Here is a 14,600-nt window from a genome sequence, read left to right on the forward strand (position 1 = left end):
ACGAAGGTTAATATTGCTCGGGCATGTGACCTTGCTCAAAAGATGAGTCGGCATCGAGTAATAGTCTCTGGCCCACTACCTGCTAGGGGGACTGACGAGATCTACAGCAGGCTTGTCTCTCTCAACCGCTGGTTGGCTCGCTTTTGCTCAGAACAGGGTTTAGGATTTGTAGATAATTGGTCTCGTTTCTGGGCCAAACCTGGCTTGTTGAAAAGTGACGGGCTCCATCCTAGCTGGAGAGGTGCTTTTCTTTTGTCTAGGAATATTGAAGCTATTCTAAAGCAGACCTGACACTCACTAGAACAAGCCGGGCTACAGTCTCTTAGAGAGTCTGATAGGTATGTTGATAGGCATGCTGTGAGCTGTTGGGGCCCCGATAGCTCAGCTTGTAGTGTAGCCAGGGTGGTTGCTGATGTTGTTTTTCCCATTGAGACGGTGTCGGCCCCCCGCCCTTTTTCCAAATTCCGGCCCTCAATTATTAGGAATTATACCAATTTAATATATATTCAGCCTTGCTCACCCGTTGCTCTTCCAACTCAGTTTCCTGATAACAGTGCCACCTTTTCAGAAGTATTATCTACGTCTAAAGCTGCCAAAAACCCATACTGGAATGTTGGGCTCCTAAACATCAGATCTCTATCCACAAAGGCCGTTTTGATTAATGATCTGATGTCTGACTGCAGCCTGGACCTGATTGGTTTCACCGAAACCTGGCTAAAACCTGATGAATATTTCCCCCTGAATGAAGCTTCGCCTCCTGATTTTGCGTATTCACACATCCCTCGTGTTTCAAAGAAAGGTGGTGGTGTTGCTATGTTATATAAAGCTAGCTTCAACCTCAGCCTAAAATCTGTCAATACCTTTAAATCATTTGAGATAATTTGTATGAAACCACCAACTACTTTAAAAAGGACTAATTCTACTACTGTTGCCCCCCCTCCTTCGTTTTGTATAGTTACTCTATACCGGCCCCCTGGCCCATACTCCCTCTTCCTTGAGGAATTTGCTGATTTTAGTGCTGATCTTGTGACATACACTGACAATATCTTAATTATGGGTGATTTTAACATTCATGTCGATGACCCAAAAGATCCTCTAAGTAAGGCCTTTACTGCTCTTATGGATTCCACAGGTCTCACTCAGGTGGTTTCTAAACCTACCCATCTTCACTCGCATACATTGGATTTAGTTCTCACGCGGGGAATCAAGATTAGTGATGTCATTGTTCATACCCACAATCCTATATTATCAGACCACTGCCTGGTAACCTTTAAAATGGATCTCTGCCAGAGCCTTGGAGGCACCCAGAATATTTCTATTAGCCGCTGCTTAACCCCAAATACAGCTCTGGAACTGGCTAGTATTCTACCCGCTGCACTAGAAGCACTTGATGTCCCGAATAAATCATTAAATGCTAAAACAAGGGATCTGAATTTGGTTCTTCAGCAATCCCTAGATTCTGTTGCTCCACTCAAACCAAGGAAAAGAATAGACAAGAAACTGGCTCCATGGTATTCAGAGGAAACCCGCACTCTCAAGAGGTCCACTAGAAAATTAGAGCGTAAGTGGCGTACCACTAAATTGGAGGTTTTCCGCCTGGCCTGGAAGGACAGCCAAATAGAGTACAAGCAAGTCCTCATCAGGTCCAGATCAGAATATTTCTCTAAGTTGATTAGTAAGAACAAACACAACACTAAGTTCCTATTTGATACTGTTGCAAAACTCACTAAGAAAAGTACACTCTGTGTTAGTTCAGATCTCTCTCCCAATGATTTCTTAGATTTCTTTGACCAAAAAATCTATGCAATAAGGGACAAACTACAGACTAGTCCTGGAGGAGTGGCCATCAACACTGATTTTCCCTCTGTACCCAGCATTCTGCATGTTGAGACTCTCACTCACTTTAACCCTATTTCTATGGAAGCATTCATCAAGCTGATAGATTCCTCGAAACCCACTAGCTGCCTTCTCGATCCCCTCCCTGCCAAACTTTGTAGGGAACTTCTCCATATTATTGGACCGCCCATGCTTAGTATTATTAATGAATCTCTTGTAACTGGACAAGTCCCTGACGATTTCAAACAAGCTATTATCAAGCCCCTTCTTAAAAAACCAAACCTGGATCCAGGTTGTCTTAGCAATTACAGGCCCATTTCAAATTTGCCATCTCTCTCCAAAATTTTGGAAAAAGCTGTGGCAAAACAGCTCACTGAGCACCTCTCCTCAAATCAGCTCTATGAACCTCTCCAGTCTGGATTTCGTCTTCACCACAGCACTGAAACTGCATTAGCCAAGGTAGTCAATGATCTATTATTAGCCTCTGACGCTGGCTTTAGCTCTGTCCTTGTTCTTCTAGACCTAAGTGCAGCTTTTGACACTGTAGATCATGAGATTCTCCTGGAACGTATGGAGAACTATGTTGGGATTTCTGGTACTTCACTTCAGTGGTTCAGATCGTATCTATCTGATAGATCACAATATGTCCACTATGATGGTTGCTCATCCAGGAGCTCCATTGTAAAATACGGAGTACCACAGGGTTCAGTTTTAGGCCCTCTGTTATTTTCACTCTATATGTTGCCTTTAGGAAACATAATTAGAAGTTTTGGGGTAGATTTTCACTGCTATGCAGATGATACTCAGCTATACATGTCTATAAAGCCGGGAGAATTTCCACATGCTATGGAAACCTGTGTTTCCGGGTTGAATACTTGGATGACTGCAAATTTCCTTCTTCTTAATTCGGATAAAACCGAGGTTCAAATTTTTGGTCCGAAAAAACACCGAAATAATTTATCCCATCTAACCTTAGACTTAGACGGCGTCAAAGTATCTCAAAGCCAGCTGGTAAAAAATCTGGGAGTCACAATGGACCCAGACCTTTCATTTGAGTACCATATTAAGCAAATCACCAGAACAGCATTTTTCCATCTACGTAATATTGCCAAAATACGAAAATTCCTCTCAAAGGATGATGCTGAAAAACTAATACATGCTTTTGTTACGTCCCGATTGGACTACTGCAATGTGTTGTTCTCTGGCCTCCCAATTACCTACCTAAAAAACTTACAGCGGGTGCAAAATGCTGCTGCTAGACTATTGACTAAAACTAGAAAGTTTGATCATATAACATCGACTCTTATCTCTTTACACTGGCTCCCTATCCAAGCCAGAGCTGATTTCAAAGTTCTACTACTAACTTACAAATCTCTGCATGGATTGGCACCACTGTACCTCTCCGGTCTCCTTGCACCCTATTGCCCCGCAAGGTCTCTAAGATCTCAAAATGCCGGCTATCTGGTAATACCCAAAGTTAAGAAAAAAACTGCTGGAGGTAGGGCGTTCTCATATAGAGCACCTCTTCTTTGGAACAAATTACCCATCTCAATTAAGGAAGCTGATACTGTCTCGACATTTAAAACTAGATTAAAAACGTTCTTGTTTAGTCAATTCTATGATTGTTAAAGGGAAGTATGTGTGTACTTTCTATGTAAACCTGGGATGTGTGCTTGCCTATGTGTGTATCACATGTAACTTTTAAATTTTAATTATAGCTTATGTTCACATTGCCCAGCTAGATGTTACAAATAAAGTAAACCTGTTACTGTATATTGTTAGTATTATTATTATTATAGTTCCGTTGCTGTATATTGTTACTGTTATAGTTTTTATTACTAGTTGGAGACAACGGGGGACTGGCTGTTTTCATCCTTATTCGTATAAGTATAACCTACTTTAGAGTTCTTTCCCCTGGAACAGATTTCATGTTCCAACTGAGGGGGGCTGTCGTTGTTTAGGTGTGTGGGGCTGCATCAAATACCCTTTTTGCTCTGTTAAATTGCTGCACTAGTCCACACTTGACCGGTGGGGATCTCATTCTATTTTGACTGTAACTGTTAGCTGCTCCTGGCATTCTCTAATCCCTGCTCTCCTCTCTGTCCCCCCCCCACACATTCCCTGTGGTGTGGGGGGTTTGAGCTGTCAGGACCTGCTTGGTCGTCGGTCTGCCAACGCTGAACCAGGTCGTCACCCGGAATCCAGTCTCCATGACGGCCAACAGCGAGTTTCCCGGTCCCATCCAACGTCTATAAAGCCGAACAATGGATTTTGGTGTTTCAAATCCCATTGACACTGTATGACTATGTTTAGCTTGTGTTCTGCTCCTTCTCTCTTACCAACCGTCTCTGGAGGAGGGGATCCCTCTCTGAATTGCTCCTCCCAAGGTTTCTTCCATTTTTTCTCCCGGTGGGAGTTTTTCTGGGAGTTTTTCCTTGTCTTCCTTGAGGGTTTAGGTTGGTTGAGGGGCAGTTCTATGGGCGCATGTGAAGCCCTCTGTGACATGCTTGCGTGTAAAAAGGGCTATACAAATAAATTTGATTTGATTTGGTAACAGGTCAGTTGTTATACGTGCTAAAAAATAGCTCTGCGATCACCCTACACATCACAGAGATTTGAATCTGCAGAGCTTATATTGATCGGTCTCAAAGTGCCTGATCTGTTTCATATATTAAATTATGCATGTATATAAAGTCACAGTGTAAGATTTGATTTCAACAGAGCTCAGCATGAGTACAATATTTGGGATAAACTGTAAATGTGGTTCATATATATACACTATATACATGATGTACATACAATCACTTTCACATTCAGGTTGATTTGACTGTGTTATGTATGCCAGTCCTTTTTTGGTAGATATGGTTGTCATCATGTTTTACTGGCTCTTCCCTGCACCTTCACAAACTATTTGAATACAATGTTCACAATACATGACACATTGCCACTGTATACACATGACACATACAACATATATGACATACAACATACATATAACATACAACATATATGACATACAACATACATGACATACAACATACATGGCACATATAACATATATTATATACACAAAATACATGGCACATATTACATGACATACAGCATACATGGCAAATATAACATACATGACATACAATAGCAGGACGAGGACTGTTGTTCTGAGGTGAGGTGGGTTTGTTTACGCATGAAAATATATACTGCTGCCCTATTGGCTGCTCTATACAGTTCACTGCTACTGGCTGCTCTATACACTTCACTGCTATTGGCTGCTCTATATACACTGTAAATTGTGTTCCGTGTACTTATATGTTATGTTATGCCAGGTGCTTGCGTTGTCTTGTCTTAAGAATTTCAGTGCCCAGTCTAACCTTGTGTTGTTCTGTGTACCTGACAATAAAAGACTTGAACTTGAACTTCTCTCCTATTGGCTGCTCTATAAACTTCATTCCTATTGGCTGCTCTATTTCCTGCTCTCCTACTGGCTTCATAAATCATCACTGTATAAACAGCTCTATTAAATTCAGATCTATCAAGTCTGTATTTGTGTATCTATAGATGCATATCCCTCTAGTCTGTATCTGATTATCTGTCTCCAAACACTACATGGTAGAATTACAGTAATTGTCACTGCAGTTGGGGCCATTGTTGGAGTAGAGACTGGAATTAAATAGGCCTAGCATCTCTAGATCGATCTAGTCTATATCTGTGTGTTGCTAGTTAATCACACAGTCTCTGTATGTAGTGCTGTAGCTCCGCCCCCTCTGTCAGCCCGCTGCTCTAGCCCCACCTCCAGGAAGACGTTACGCTCTAGCCCCGCCTCCAGGAAGAGGTTACGCTCTAGCTCCGCCTCCAGGATGGTGTTCCTCAGGGCGGCCCCTGCGGGCAGCGAGGCATAGCCCTCTTCTGACAGGCCGGGCAGCATCAGGGCGGCTCCAGGCCGGTGCAGGGCAAGGCGGTGCAGGCGGGAGAAGACCAACGGCAGGTCGCGGGGCAGCCGGTATGCACTCAGCAGCCCCAGAGCTGCTGGCACGTCACGCTCAGTACTGTACTCAAACATGGCCGCCATGTACTTGGACAGGTCTTGCCCTTTGGCCCTGGTGCGACCCAGCTCCTCTGCAATCAGGGCCACGGCTAAGGAGGAGCTGCTCTCCTCCCCTTCCTCCCACAGGGGTGTGTGTATCTTCATCCCTCGGGAGCACAGCACCAGGACGTAGTCGCTCTCCTGCAGCCGGCGGCTAAGCCATCCCACCCTGCCCTCCTCCGACACGCTCAGGGAGTCCCACAGGTCCAGACACACCTGCACGCACACACACCATACATACACAGACACACACCATACATACACACACACACACCATACATACATACATACATACATAAACACACCATACACAAACACACACCATACACACAACATTTGGGTCCATTAGGATGCATATGGGAGTCAGAGCGGTTAGGGAATCGGGCTGGTAATCTGAAGGTTTGCGGCTGTGCCAAATGACGTTGTGTCCTTGGGCAAGGCACTTCACCCTACTGGCCTCGGGGAATGGCCCTGTACTTACTGTAAGTCTGGATAAGAACGTCTGACTAAATGTAAATGTAAATATGACCAATCAGAACACAAATCTTTTGGAAACGTTTTCTCCTGGGTACAAACACACTCTCACTCACTCCAACAAACACACACACTCTCTCACTCACTCCAAAAAATACTCACACACACAATCTCCCAGACTCTTGTACCTGAGTGGCCATGTGTTGCTGAAGGAAGGCTCCCAGGTGCATGACAGCCCTGACGTGGGCGGGGCCATCCCGGCTGCTGTAGCAAATCAGAAGCCGAGGAGGTGTCGACCTGCTGCCGGTCAATGATGTCACTTCCTCTGGTGATATAATTTCCTCTGGTGAGCCACTCCGGTCAGGATGCTGCTGTGTGGTGTCTGGAGTCACATGACAGGAAGACGTTCAGGTGAACCTCTTGAACAACAAGCAAAACAGAACAAGTAACCATGGCAATGTTGGTTTTCAGTTTACAATGCAACCTTATAAAGGCGGTTGACTCAATCTTCAAAATGGCAGCTTGGTACACACTCCAGAGGAAATCTTAGATTTTGAATGTGGACGGATGTGTGAGACCAATCAGAGCAGACATTTCTCATACACAGTAGCGTATCTGTACAAAACACCAAACCTTGGAGCACGCTCAAATCTGTAAAGCTCACTGTGGTGAAACACACACCTGGCCTCGCCATGTCCAGAGCCTTCATCCACAGACGAGATCGTCTCCTGATCAGCACTGACAGCAGGCCTACAAATATGGCCGACAGAGCCAGGCCTACAGGAAGCAGCAGGGCCGGAGACCCTGAAGCAGTTGCCAGGGAGGAGGGGTCTGAGGAGGAGGAGGGAGGGTGAAGAGGAGGAGGGAGGGTGAGGAGGAGGGAGGGTGAGAAGGAGGGGGGGTTAGGAGGAGGACGAGGAGGAGGGAGGATGAGGAGGAGGGAGGTTGAGGAGGAGGAGGAGGGAGGTTCAACAGCATGTCAAAAGATATACTATTAAAACAGGTGAATGCTGCTTAAGCTCCTCTAAGATCATAAGTCCTCTGTCGTCACTGATGCAGTCTGTCCCAGCAGCCAGTGCCTTACCTGTCTGAATGTGCAGCACCTCAATGCTGAAGGCCTTTCTGACCGAGTCCACTTCATCTGCTGCTATCTGTGGGCAGAGAAGGTTGAAGATGACACACACACACACACATGCTGAACACACACAGTATACACACAGGTACACAAACATGCTAAGTACACACAAGCATGCAGAACACGCCCTGACCTCGCAAGTGTAGTTGTGTCCCCCCTGCAGGCCCTGGATCTGGTAGCTGTGGTGAGTCCTGTTCCTGGGGCTCTGCCACAACAACAACATCAGACAGTGAACCTCCTGTGCAGTGGTGGTTGTAGACACATTTTACTGGGGGGGGCAGTGTTTAATCAGAGGGGCACATAAAAAAATGACAAAATGTCGAAAAAGCGAAGCGCTGTGAATACTTGAACTGTATACTTTGACCAGGTACACACACACACGTTCCACACAGACACACACACATTCCACACATACAAACACACACACACAAACACACACACAGCATCATCTCACAGGGATGATGGCAGTGTATCTGTTCAGGCCTTCTCCGTAGCACAGGGAGAAGTAGTGGTGGATGTCCAGGTTGGGAGGGGCGAGGTTAAAGGTCACGATGACATCACACCCCTGTTGCAGCACCTCAATGTGTCTGGGGTACCAGTCTGGAACAAGAACAATAGGAGAACATTACCCAGTATAACATGCCACAGCACCAGTATAACATGCTAGACCACCAGTACAACATGCTAAACCACCAGTACAACATGCTTCACCACCAGTACAACATGCTACAGCACCAGTGCAACATGCTAGACCACCAGTACAACATGCTAGACCACCAGTACAACATGCTACACCACCAGTACAACATGCTACACCACCAGTACAACATGCTACAGCACCAGTACAACATGCTAGACTACCAGTACAACATGCTACACCACCAGTACAACATGCTACACCACCAGTACAACATGCTACAGCACCAGTACAACATGCTACAGCACCAGTACAACATGCTAAACCACCAGTAGAACAGCTGTGACAATAGCCATGTTCCTCACCTCTCTTGCACTGGTCCAGACCCATCTTCTCTGGGCACGCTGTGGAACAACCAGTCTGTTGTTAGACAGCTTTGCATCCAGTAAATGTTCAGCTATACACTGAATAAGTATACTGTAAGTCTGTAGTAACCTGTCCTCTCATTTTCTTTTTGATTAAACATGAAAATTCAGCACTCATTGTAAATGTGTTCTATGAGAAGGTTGTGTGTTCTAGAAGGTTGTGTATGTGAGTGTGTATATATGTGTGAGTGTGTATATGGGTGTGTATGTATATACGTGTAGGTGGTCTCACAGCGTGTAGAGAAGGTCTTGCTCTGGTAAAATCGGTCCCACTGTTCAGGCACAGGCAGCGCCAGAACTGTCACCACGTACTGAGCCCCCAGAACCAGCCTTGGGAAGGGGTCGGACCTGAACACCTGCACACCAGCCATCACAACACAACTGGTTACACCTGAACACCTGCACACCAACCAGCCAGTCCATTACATTGTGAAAGAGAGGGTACCCTGTGTGTGTGGGAGGAAGGGAGGGAGGGGGAGGGAGGGAGCAGGAGGTCAAGAGGGCGTACCCTGTGTGCATGGGAGGGGGAGAGAGGGGGAGGGAGCAGGAGGGAGGGGGAGAGGGGGTACCCTGTTTGCATGGGAGGGGGAGAGAGGGGGAGGGAGCAGGAGTGAGGGGGAGAGGGGGTACCCTGTGTGCATGGGAGGGGGAGAGGGAGGTGCGGCTGGAAAGCAGCAGCAGCTGGCAGGAGGAGTGGGTTCCTCCCAGGACCTGCAGCAGCACCTGGAAGCCCCTCAGGAAGGAGATGCCTGCAGGACAACAACACAGTGACACACTGCACCCTCCAGGACACAGCAACTCAACATGGCTGACACCCTCCAGGACACAACCACACAACATGGAGCTGTAGTGGTGCAGAGTTGGATATCAAAATCAGAACGAAAACATTTGTAACATCACGATTAGACTATTGCAACTCTCTTTATTGTGGTCTTCCTCATTCTACACTATCTCGGTTACAAATTGTTCGAAATGCTGCTGCAAGACTTTTGACTGGGTCTAGAAAGAGGGATCATATTTCTCGTGTTTTGGCATCCCTTCACTGGCTTCCAATTAAGTTTAGAGTTGATTTTAAGATCCTTATGTTTGTTTATAAGGCGTTGTCTGGCTGTGCACCATGGTATATTTGTGATTTCATTGTGCCATACCGTCCTGCTAGGGCACTCAGATCTTCAAATCACTTACTTTTAAATGTTTCACGATGTCGCTACAAATTAAAGGGTGATCAGGCTTTTTCTGTGGTTGGGCCAAAGCTTTGGAATGCTCTCCCTTATCGTGTGAGGTGTGAGAGAGAAGTTGAGGTAATCGCCATAGGGGCTGGATAAGAGTGTGAGAGAGAGAAGGTGAGGTATTCACCATAGGGGCTGGGTCTCCAGGAGACCATGATGGTGTCGTGTTTGGGGTCCTGGTCGGGCAGGAAGTCGACCCTCAAGTCACGCGGGGCCTCAACGTAATGCTGACACGCGTCATCCTCGTCACCAAGCAACGACTTGCATGGCCACGGGACACAACCTGGAGAGCGAGGTCATGAGATGCAGTGATGCATGCTGGGAATAATGAGGCCTCAGTAGTTATAACAACAACACAGACCTCAGTAGTTATAACAACACAGACCTCAGTAGTTATAACAACTTAGACCTCAGTAGTTATAACAACATAGACCTCAGTAGTTATAACAACATAGACCTCAGTAATTACAACAACAACACAGACATATGCTAACATGTGAACAGTGTTAGGGTTAGTGTACAGGGAAGGGTTGGGTTAGTTTTATGAAGAAGTCTCAGCCCAATATTGGGCTGGAGTTGCACTGGCACAAGTCTATTGTGATTTTTTATTAACTGATTTATCGTCCCCAGAAAAGGCTGAGAGATGGACTAAATTCCCACTCTTTGGAAAACATCCAGGTAGGTATCCAGGTAGGTATCCAGGTAGGTAAGAGCTACTTTATATCCTGTACTTTTGATCTATAATGATCCTTTGTTACTGTTTTTTTTACCTCCCCAGGACCCCTTCTGCACCCAACTGATCATCTTCAGGTCAGTAGGAAGAAGGGTTAGGGTTAGGTATGTTGATCACTGGTCATGTTACATTTACATTTATTCATTTAGCAATGTATTATGTTGGACTTATGTTGTTATTATGTTTGAGCTTGTGCGCGCTGCAGTGTGCGCGCTGCAGTGTGCGCGCTGCAGTGTGCGCGCTGCAGTGTGCGCGCTGCAGTGTGCGCGCTGCAGTGGCTATTATCAAGCACAGAGGAGCACGCGGACATGTGCACACATCAGTTTGTGTTTTCAACTGCGTTGATTTAACAAGGCTTAATTGGGATTCTGCATCTTTTTCCGGGATTATCAAAAAAAATGAATGCACTGACTAATAAAGTTTTTTAAAACAACTTTTCTAAAGGGTCTAGCGGCGCCCCAGGTTCTACGTACTGATCTGATGGTTTAGGTTGGTTCTAGCTGCTGATCTGAGGGTTTAGGTTGGTTCTAGCTGCTGATCTGAGGGTTTAGGGTTAGGGTTTAGGGTTAGGGTTAGGGTTTAGGGTTAGGTTGGTTATAGGGTTAGGGTTAGGGTTGGTTATAGGGTTAGGGTTAGGGTTTAGGTTGGTTATAGGGTTAGGGTTTAGGTTGGTTATAGGGTTAGGGTTAGGGTTAGGGTTTAGGTTGGTTATAGGGTTAGGGTTAGGGTTGGTTATAGGGTTAGGGTTAGGGTTTAGGTTGGTTATAGGGTTAGGGTTAGGTTTGGTTATAGGGTTAGGGTTAGGGTTTAGGTTGGTTATAGGGTTAGGGTTAGGGTTTAGGTTGGTTATAGGGTTAGGGTTAGGTTAGGGTTAGGGTTAGGGTTTAGGTTGGTTATAGGGTTAGGGTTAGGGTTTAGGGTTAGGGTTTAGGTTGGTTATAGGGTTAGGGTTTAGGGTTAGGGTTTAGGGTTAGGGGTTAGGGTTAGGGTTTAGGTTGGTTATAGGGTTAGGGTTAGGGTTTAGGGTTAGGGTTTAGGGTTAGGGTTTAGGGTTAGGGTTAGGGTTTAGGTTGGTTATAGGGTTAGGGTTAGGGTTTAGGTTGGTTATAGGTCGGGTAATAGATCATATGAAGCACATTTCTTGTAACCAGGGCTACAGAAATTAAATGTGATTAGATTGTGTAACGACTGAACCATGATGTAACCATGGTGATGGTGTAACCATGGTGTCAAGGAGACCAGACTTACTCCCAAACTGCTCCAGAGACCTCGTCCCCAGACTCATCTCCACATCTTGTCTGCTGATCCTGCAGTACTCACACCCTGAGAACCCCTGCAGAACCAACACACACACACGTCAACACACACACACACACGATACTCACACCCTGAGAACCCCTGCAGAACCAACGCACACACACATCAACACACACACACACACATCAACACACACACCAACACGATACTCACACCCTGAGAACCCCTGCAGAACCAATACACACACACATCAACACACACACCAACACGATATTTACACCCTGAGAACCCCTGCAGAACCAACACATACATCAACACACACATCAACACACAACACATGCCTGAAGGACATTATCCAGCTGTTTTTCCCCGCACGCTCTCTCCCTTTCCCTCTTTCCACCCACCCACCCACCCACCCACCCACCCCTCTCTCTCTCTCTCTTAGCCTAGGGCTGTTTCTGTTGTCTACTCTCTCAATGTGTACGTTTATAAACGTGCTTCTGAACCTGCAGAACAGGAGAGCTCAAGAATCACGTGCTCTCACTCTGGTAAAACAGGCCACTTACCGATCCTCGGGTAGGAAAAACAAGTCACTGATCACTTAAGCCACTCATTTACGTTCGTTCTAGTTCTTTGAAAAGTAGTTCTGGGAACTAAACTTGCAACCACAGCTGTAGAGGTATTATAGCCAAGTCTATGTCATATCATTCTATTCTACTGTACTACATTTTATATTTCATCATTTAACAACCGCTTTTAACCAAAGCAAAGCATTAATAGTCCATAGAGAAAGTAGGAGATTAAGGATAAGAAATATGATTTTACATTCTTTACTGATTTACTATTTTACATTTTTACTGAGTTACTGATAGGCCTACGCCAATGAATATTTATAAGAAAAGTCGGACCAAGAACGGTTCACGAGGACGTACCTGCCGAACGCACTCCAAGCTGCAGTTTCCCGGTGCAAGCGGAGGCATGTTCACCTGTGGCCGCACTAGCTGGCTCGTGAGAGAGATAACGTGGCAGTAGATTATCGTGGTTCTCCACATGCTGGCCGCGTCAACATGACATTGCTCAGAAAGTAAACTTGTACCGATCCTCACTGCGCTGGACGCTTCAGCTCCTGACCGATGAGGCAAGAGCTCGGGATCTGACAGCTGAGACTATTCAGAATTCAGACGTGCGTGAGAGCAAGAGGGGTGGTGGGGGGGGGGGGGGGGATCAGAAGAAAGAACAGAGGGAAGGTGAGGGAGTGGTGTCTCCAGGCTAAATGAGCACTGCACCGAGGCAGTTAAACCTGCCAGTTAACAGCAATGGCCCTCCGGTAGACCTGTCAAGGCGAAGGCTCGTGATAGGTTGTCAGAATTAAAGCCGACCAAGGAAAACACTTACAAAACACTGGTCAGAAGGTAGAAGCTTGGCTTGATTAGCATTTAAAGCTTGTTAATAATGTTGGTGAAATACTGTTACAAGTATGCACTTCTGATCCTTGATTGTTGGTAGCCTATAGGCCCTATAGCTATCTACAGTGTCGTGTTGTCCAATACAGAATCTGGGAGTCAGGTGGCTGAGCGGTTAGGGAATCGGGCTTGTAATCTGAAGGTCGCCAGTTCGATTCGTAAAAAAAATGCCTCTTCGTTGAATTGGATATACTTACAACCCAATCAGAGCAACGTAGTGGGTTGTTTGTTGAAAACCAATTCAACCCAAGCGCTCTTTGATGAGGTGTTTGATTACGTTACTGTTGATCATCTGTCCATCATCGTTTAGGCCTAAAGCCCGCCCTGACAATTTGATTGGTCCGAACCGCTCCTGTTCGGACATAGCCTACTTTTTCCCAAAACTAGCGACCCCAGACCCAACTTCCCGAATAATTTTGTTTGTGGGCGGAGCTAAATTGGGCCGGCAGCCAGGCTAGTTGCTAAGGCCATGTTCACACTTAACTTCTTTTTCAGAAAAAGGCGCTGCCTTCAAGGCATTTTTACATGCAACCCTATGGGAAAAGGAAAAAGGCGGACGCCTATAAAAATAAATCTCTAATTCTGTTAGATATCTTCTCCCAAATCCTTTAGAGGGGAGAACATGAGTGGAGAAAACAAAAATAAAAGAGCTTGGCCCAGATTAACCTGACATTAAAATTACCCAACAGGCGAGCGAAAATGGTAGAGCTAAATCATACACGAGTGGTTTATCCTGCAATTGGTACAACAGAAAGGCCTGGCTAGCTGGATGCAGTCATGTCAAAGCCTTATTTGCTTCCCGTGCTTGCTTTTTAAAACATTCGGAACAGATACAGCATGGACTGTTACAGGAGTTAAGGACATGAAACATTTATCTGAGGAAATAATAAAAACACGAGTGTACGAAGCCACACATGGAGAATACAATCAAGCTCTTACGGTTTCTTCCCTTTAGCACTTATTTTTGGTTGTTCACAATGTGTACTTCTGTGTTTGGCTACCTGCAATGCTTTGGGGCTATCTTGTTGTTATTATCAGTGACCTATGCACTTTGTAAAGCTCTCTCTTGGAAGTCGCTTTGGATAAAAGCGTCTGCTAAATGAATAAATGTAAGCTAGCCATGCTAGGCAGAGACAATATCGCTGCGCAACTGGACGAAGGTCACCCGATTGGGGTGAGGATACACATCGAAGAAGTGTGTAAGAACAGGCACGTTCCATCAAACATAATTGATTGTGTTAAATTAATCTATAAATCCTTAATATTTAGTCCTGCAGTATAGTTGTGTTTCCTAATAATACCAGGGAGTCGCTTAAGTGCCCAGATGTCT

General features: G+C 45.6%; 1 protein-coding gene across 1 annotated transcript; it reads right to left on the reverse strand.

Moving 5' to 3' along the window:
- Positions 1–4,311: 4,311 nt before the first annotated feature.
- si:ch211-207e14.4 (interleukin-17 receptor D) lies at positions 4,312–13,125 on the reverse strand. The gene is made up of 12 exons (XM_047034676.1): positions 12,740–13,125; positions 11,799–11,883; positions 9,945–10,100; positions 9,219–9,337; positions 8,821–8,944; positions 8,529–8,567; positions 7,981–8,126; positions 7,660–7,731; positions 7,476–7,542; positions 7,073–7,222; positions 6,580–6,773; positions 4,312–6,133 (listed from the first exon to the last, which is right to left on the reverse strand). The coding sequence occupies exons 1-12, from the start codon at positions 12,857–12,859 to the stop codon at positions 5,558–5,560; spliced, it is 1,848 nt and encodes a 615-aa protein (XP_046890632.1). The 5' UTR covers positions 12,860–13,125; the 3' UTR covers positions 4,312–5,557.
- Between the last annotated feature and the right edge of the window lie 1,475 nt (positions 13,126–14,600).

The sequence above is a fragment of the Hypomesus transpacificus genome, chromosome 14 (genome assembly GCF_021917145.1).
Source record: "Hypomesus transpacificus isolate Combined female chromosome 14, fHypTra1, whole genome shotgun sequence".
In the NCBI taxonomy this organism is placed as follows: Eukaryota; Metazoa; Chordata; class Actinopteri; order Osmeriformes; family Osmeridae; genus Hypomesus; species Hypomesus transpacificus.

Coding starts and splice junctions, on each gene's coding strand:
- si:ch211-207e14.4 (XM_047034676.1), bottom strand. CDS start 12,859: ATGTGGAGAACCACGATAATCTACTGCCACGTTATCTCTCTCACGAGC. Junction 9,338..9,944: donor CTGGAGACCCAGCCCCTATG/GTGAATACCTCA, acceptor GTTGTCCTGCAG/GCATCTCCTTCCTGAGGGGC. Junction 6,134..6,579: donor AGCAACACATGGCCACTCAG/GTACAAGAGTCT, acceptor GTGTGCGTGCAG/GTGTGTCTGGACCTGTGGGA.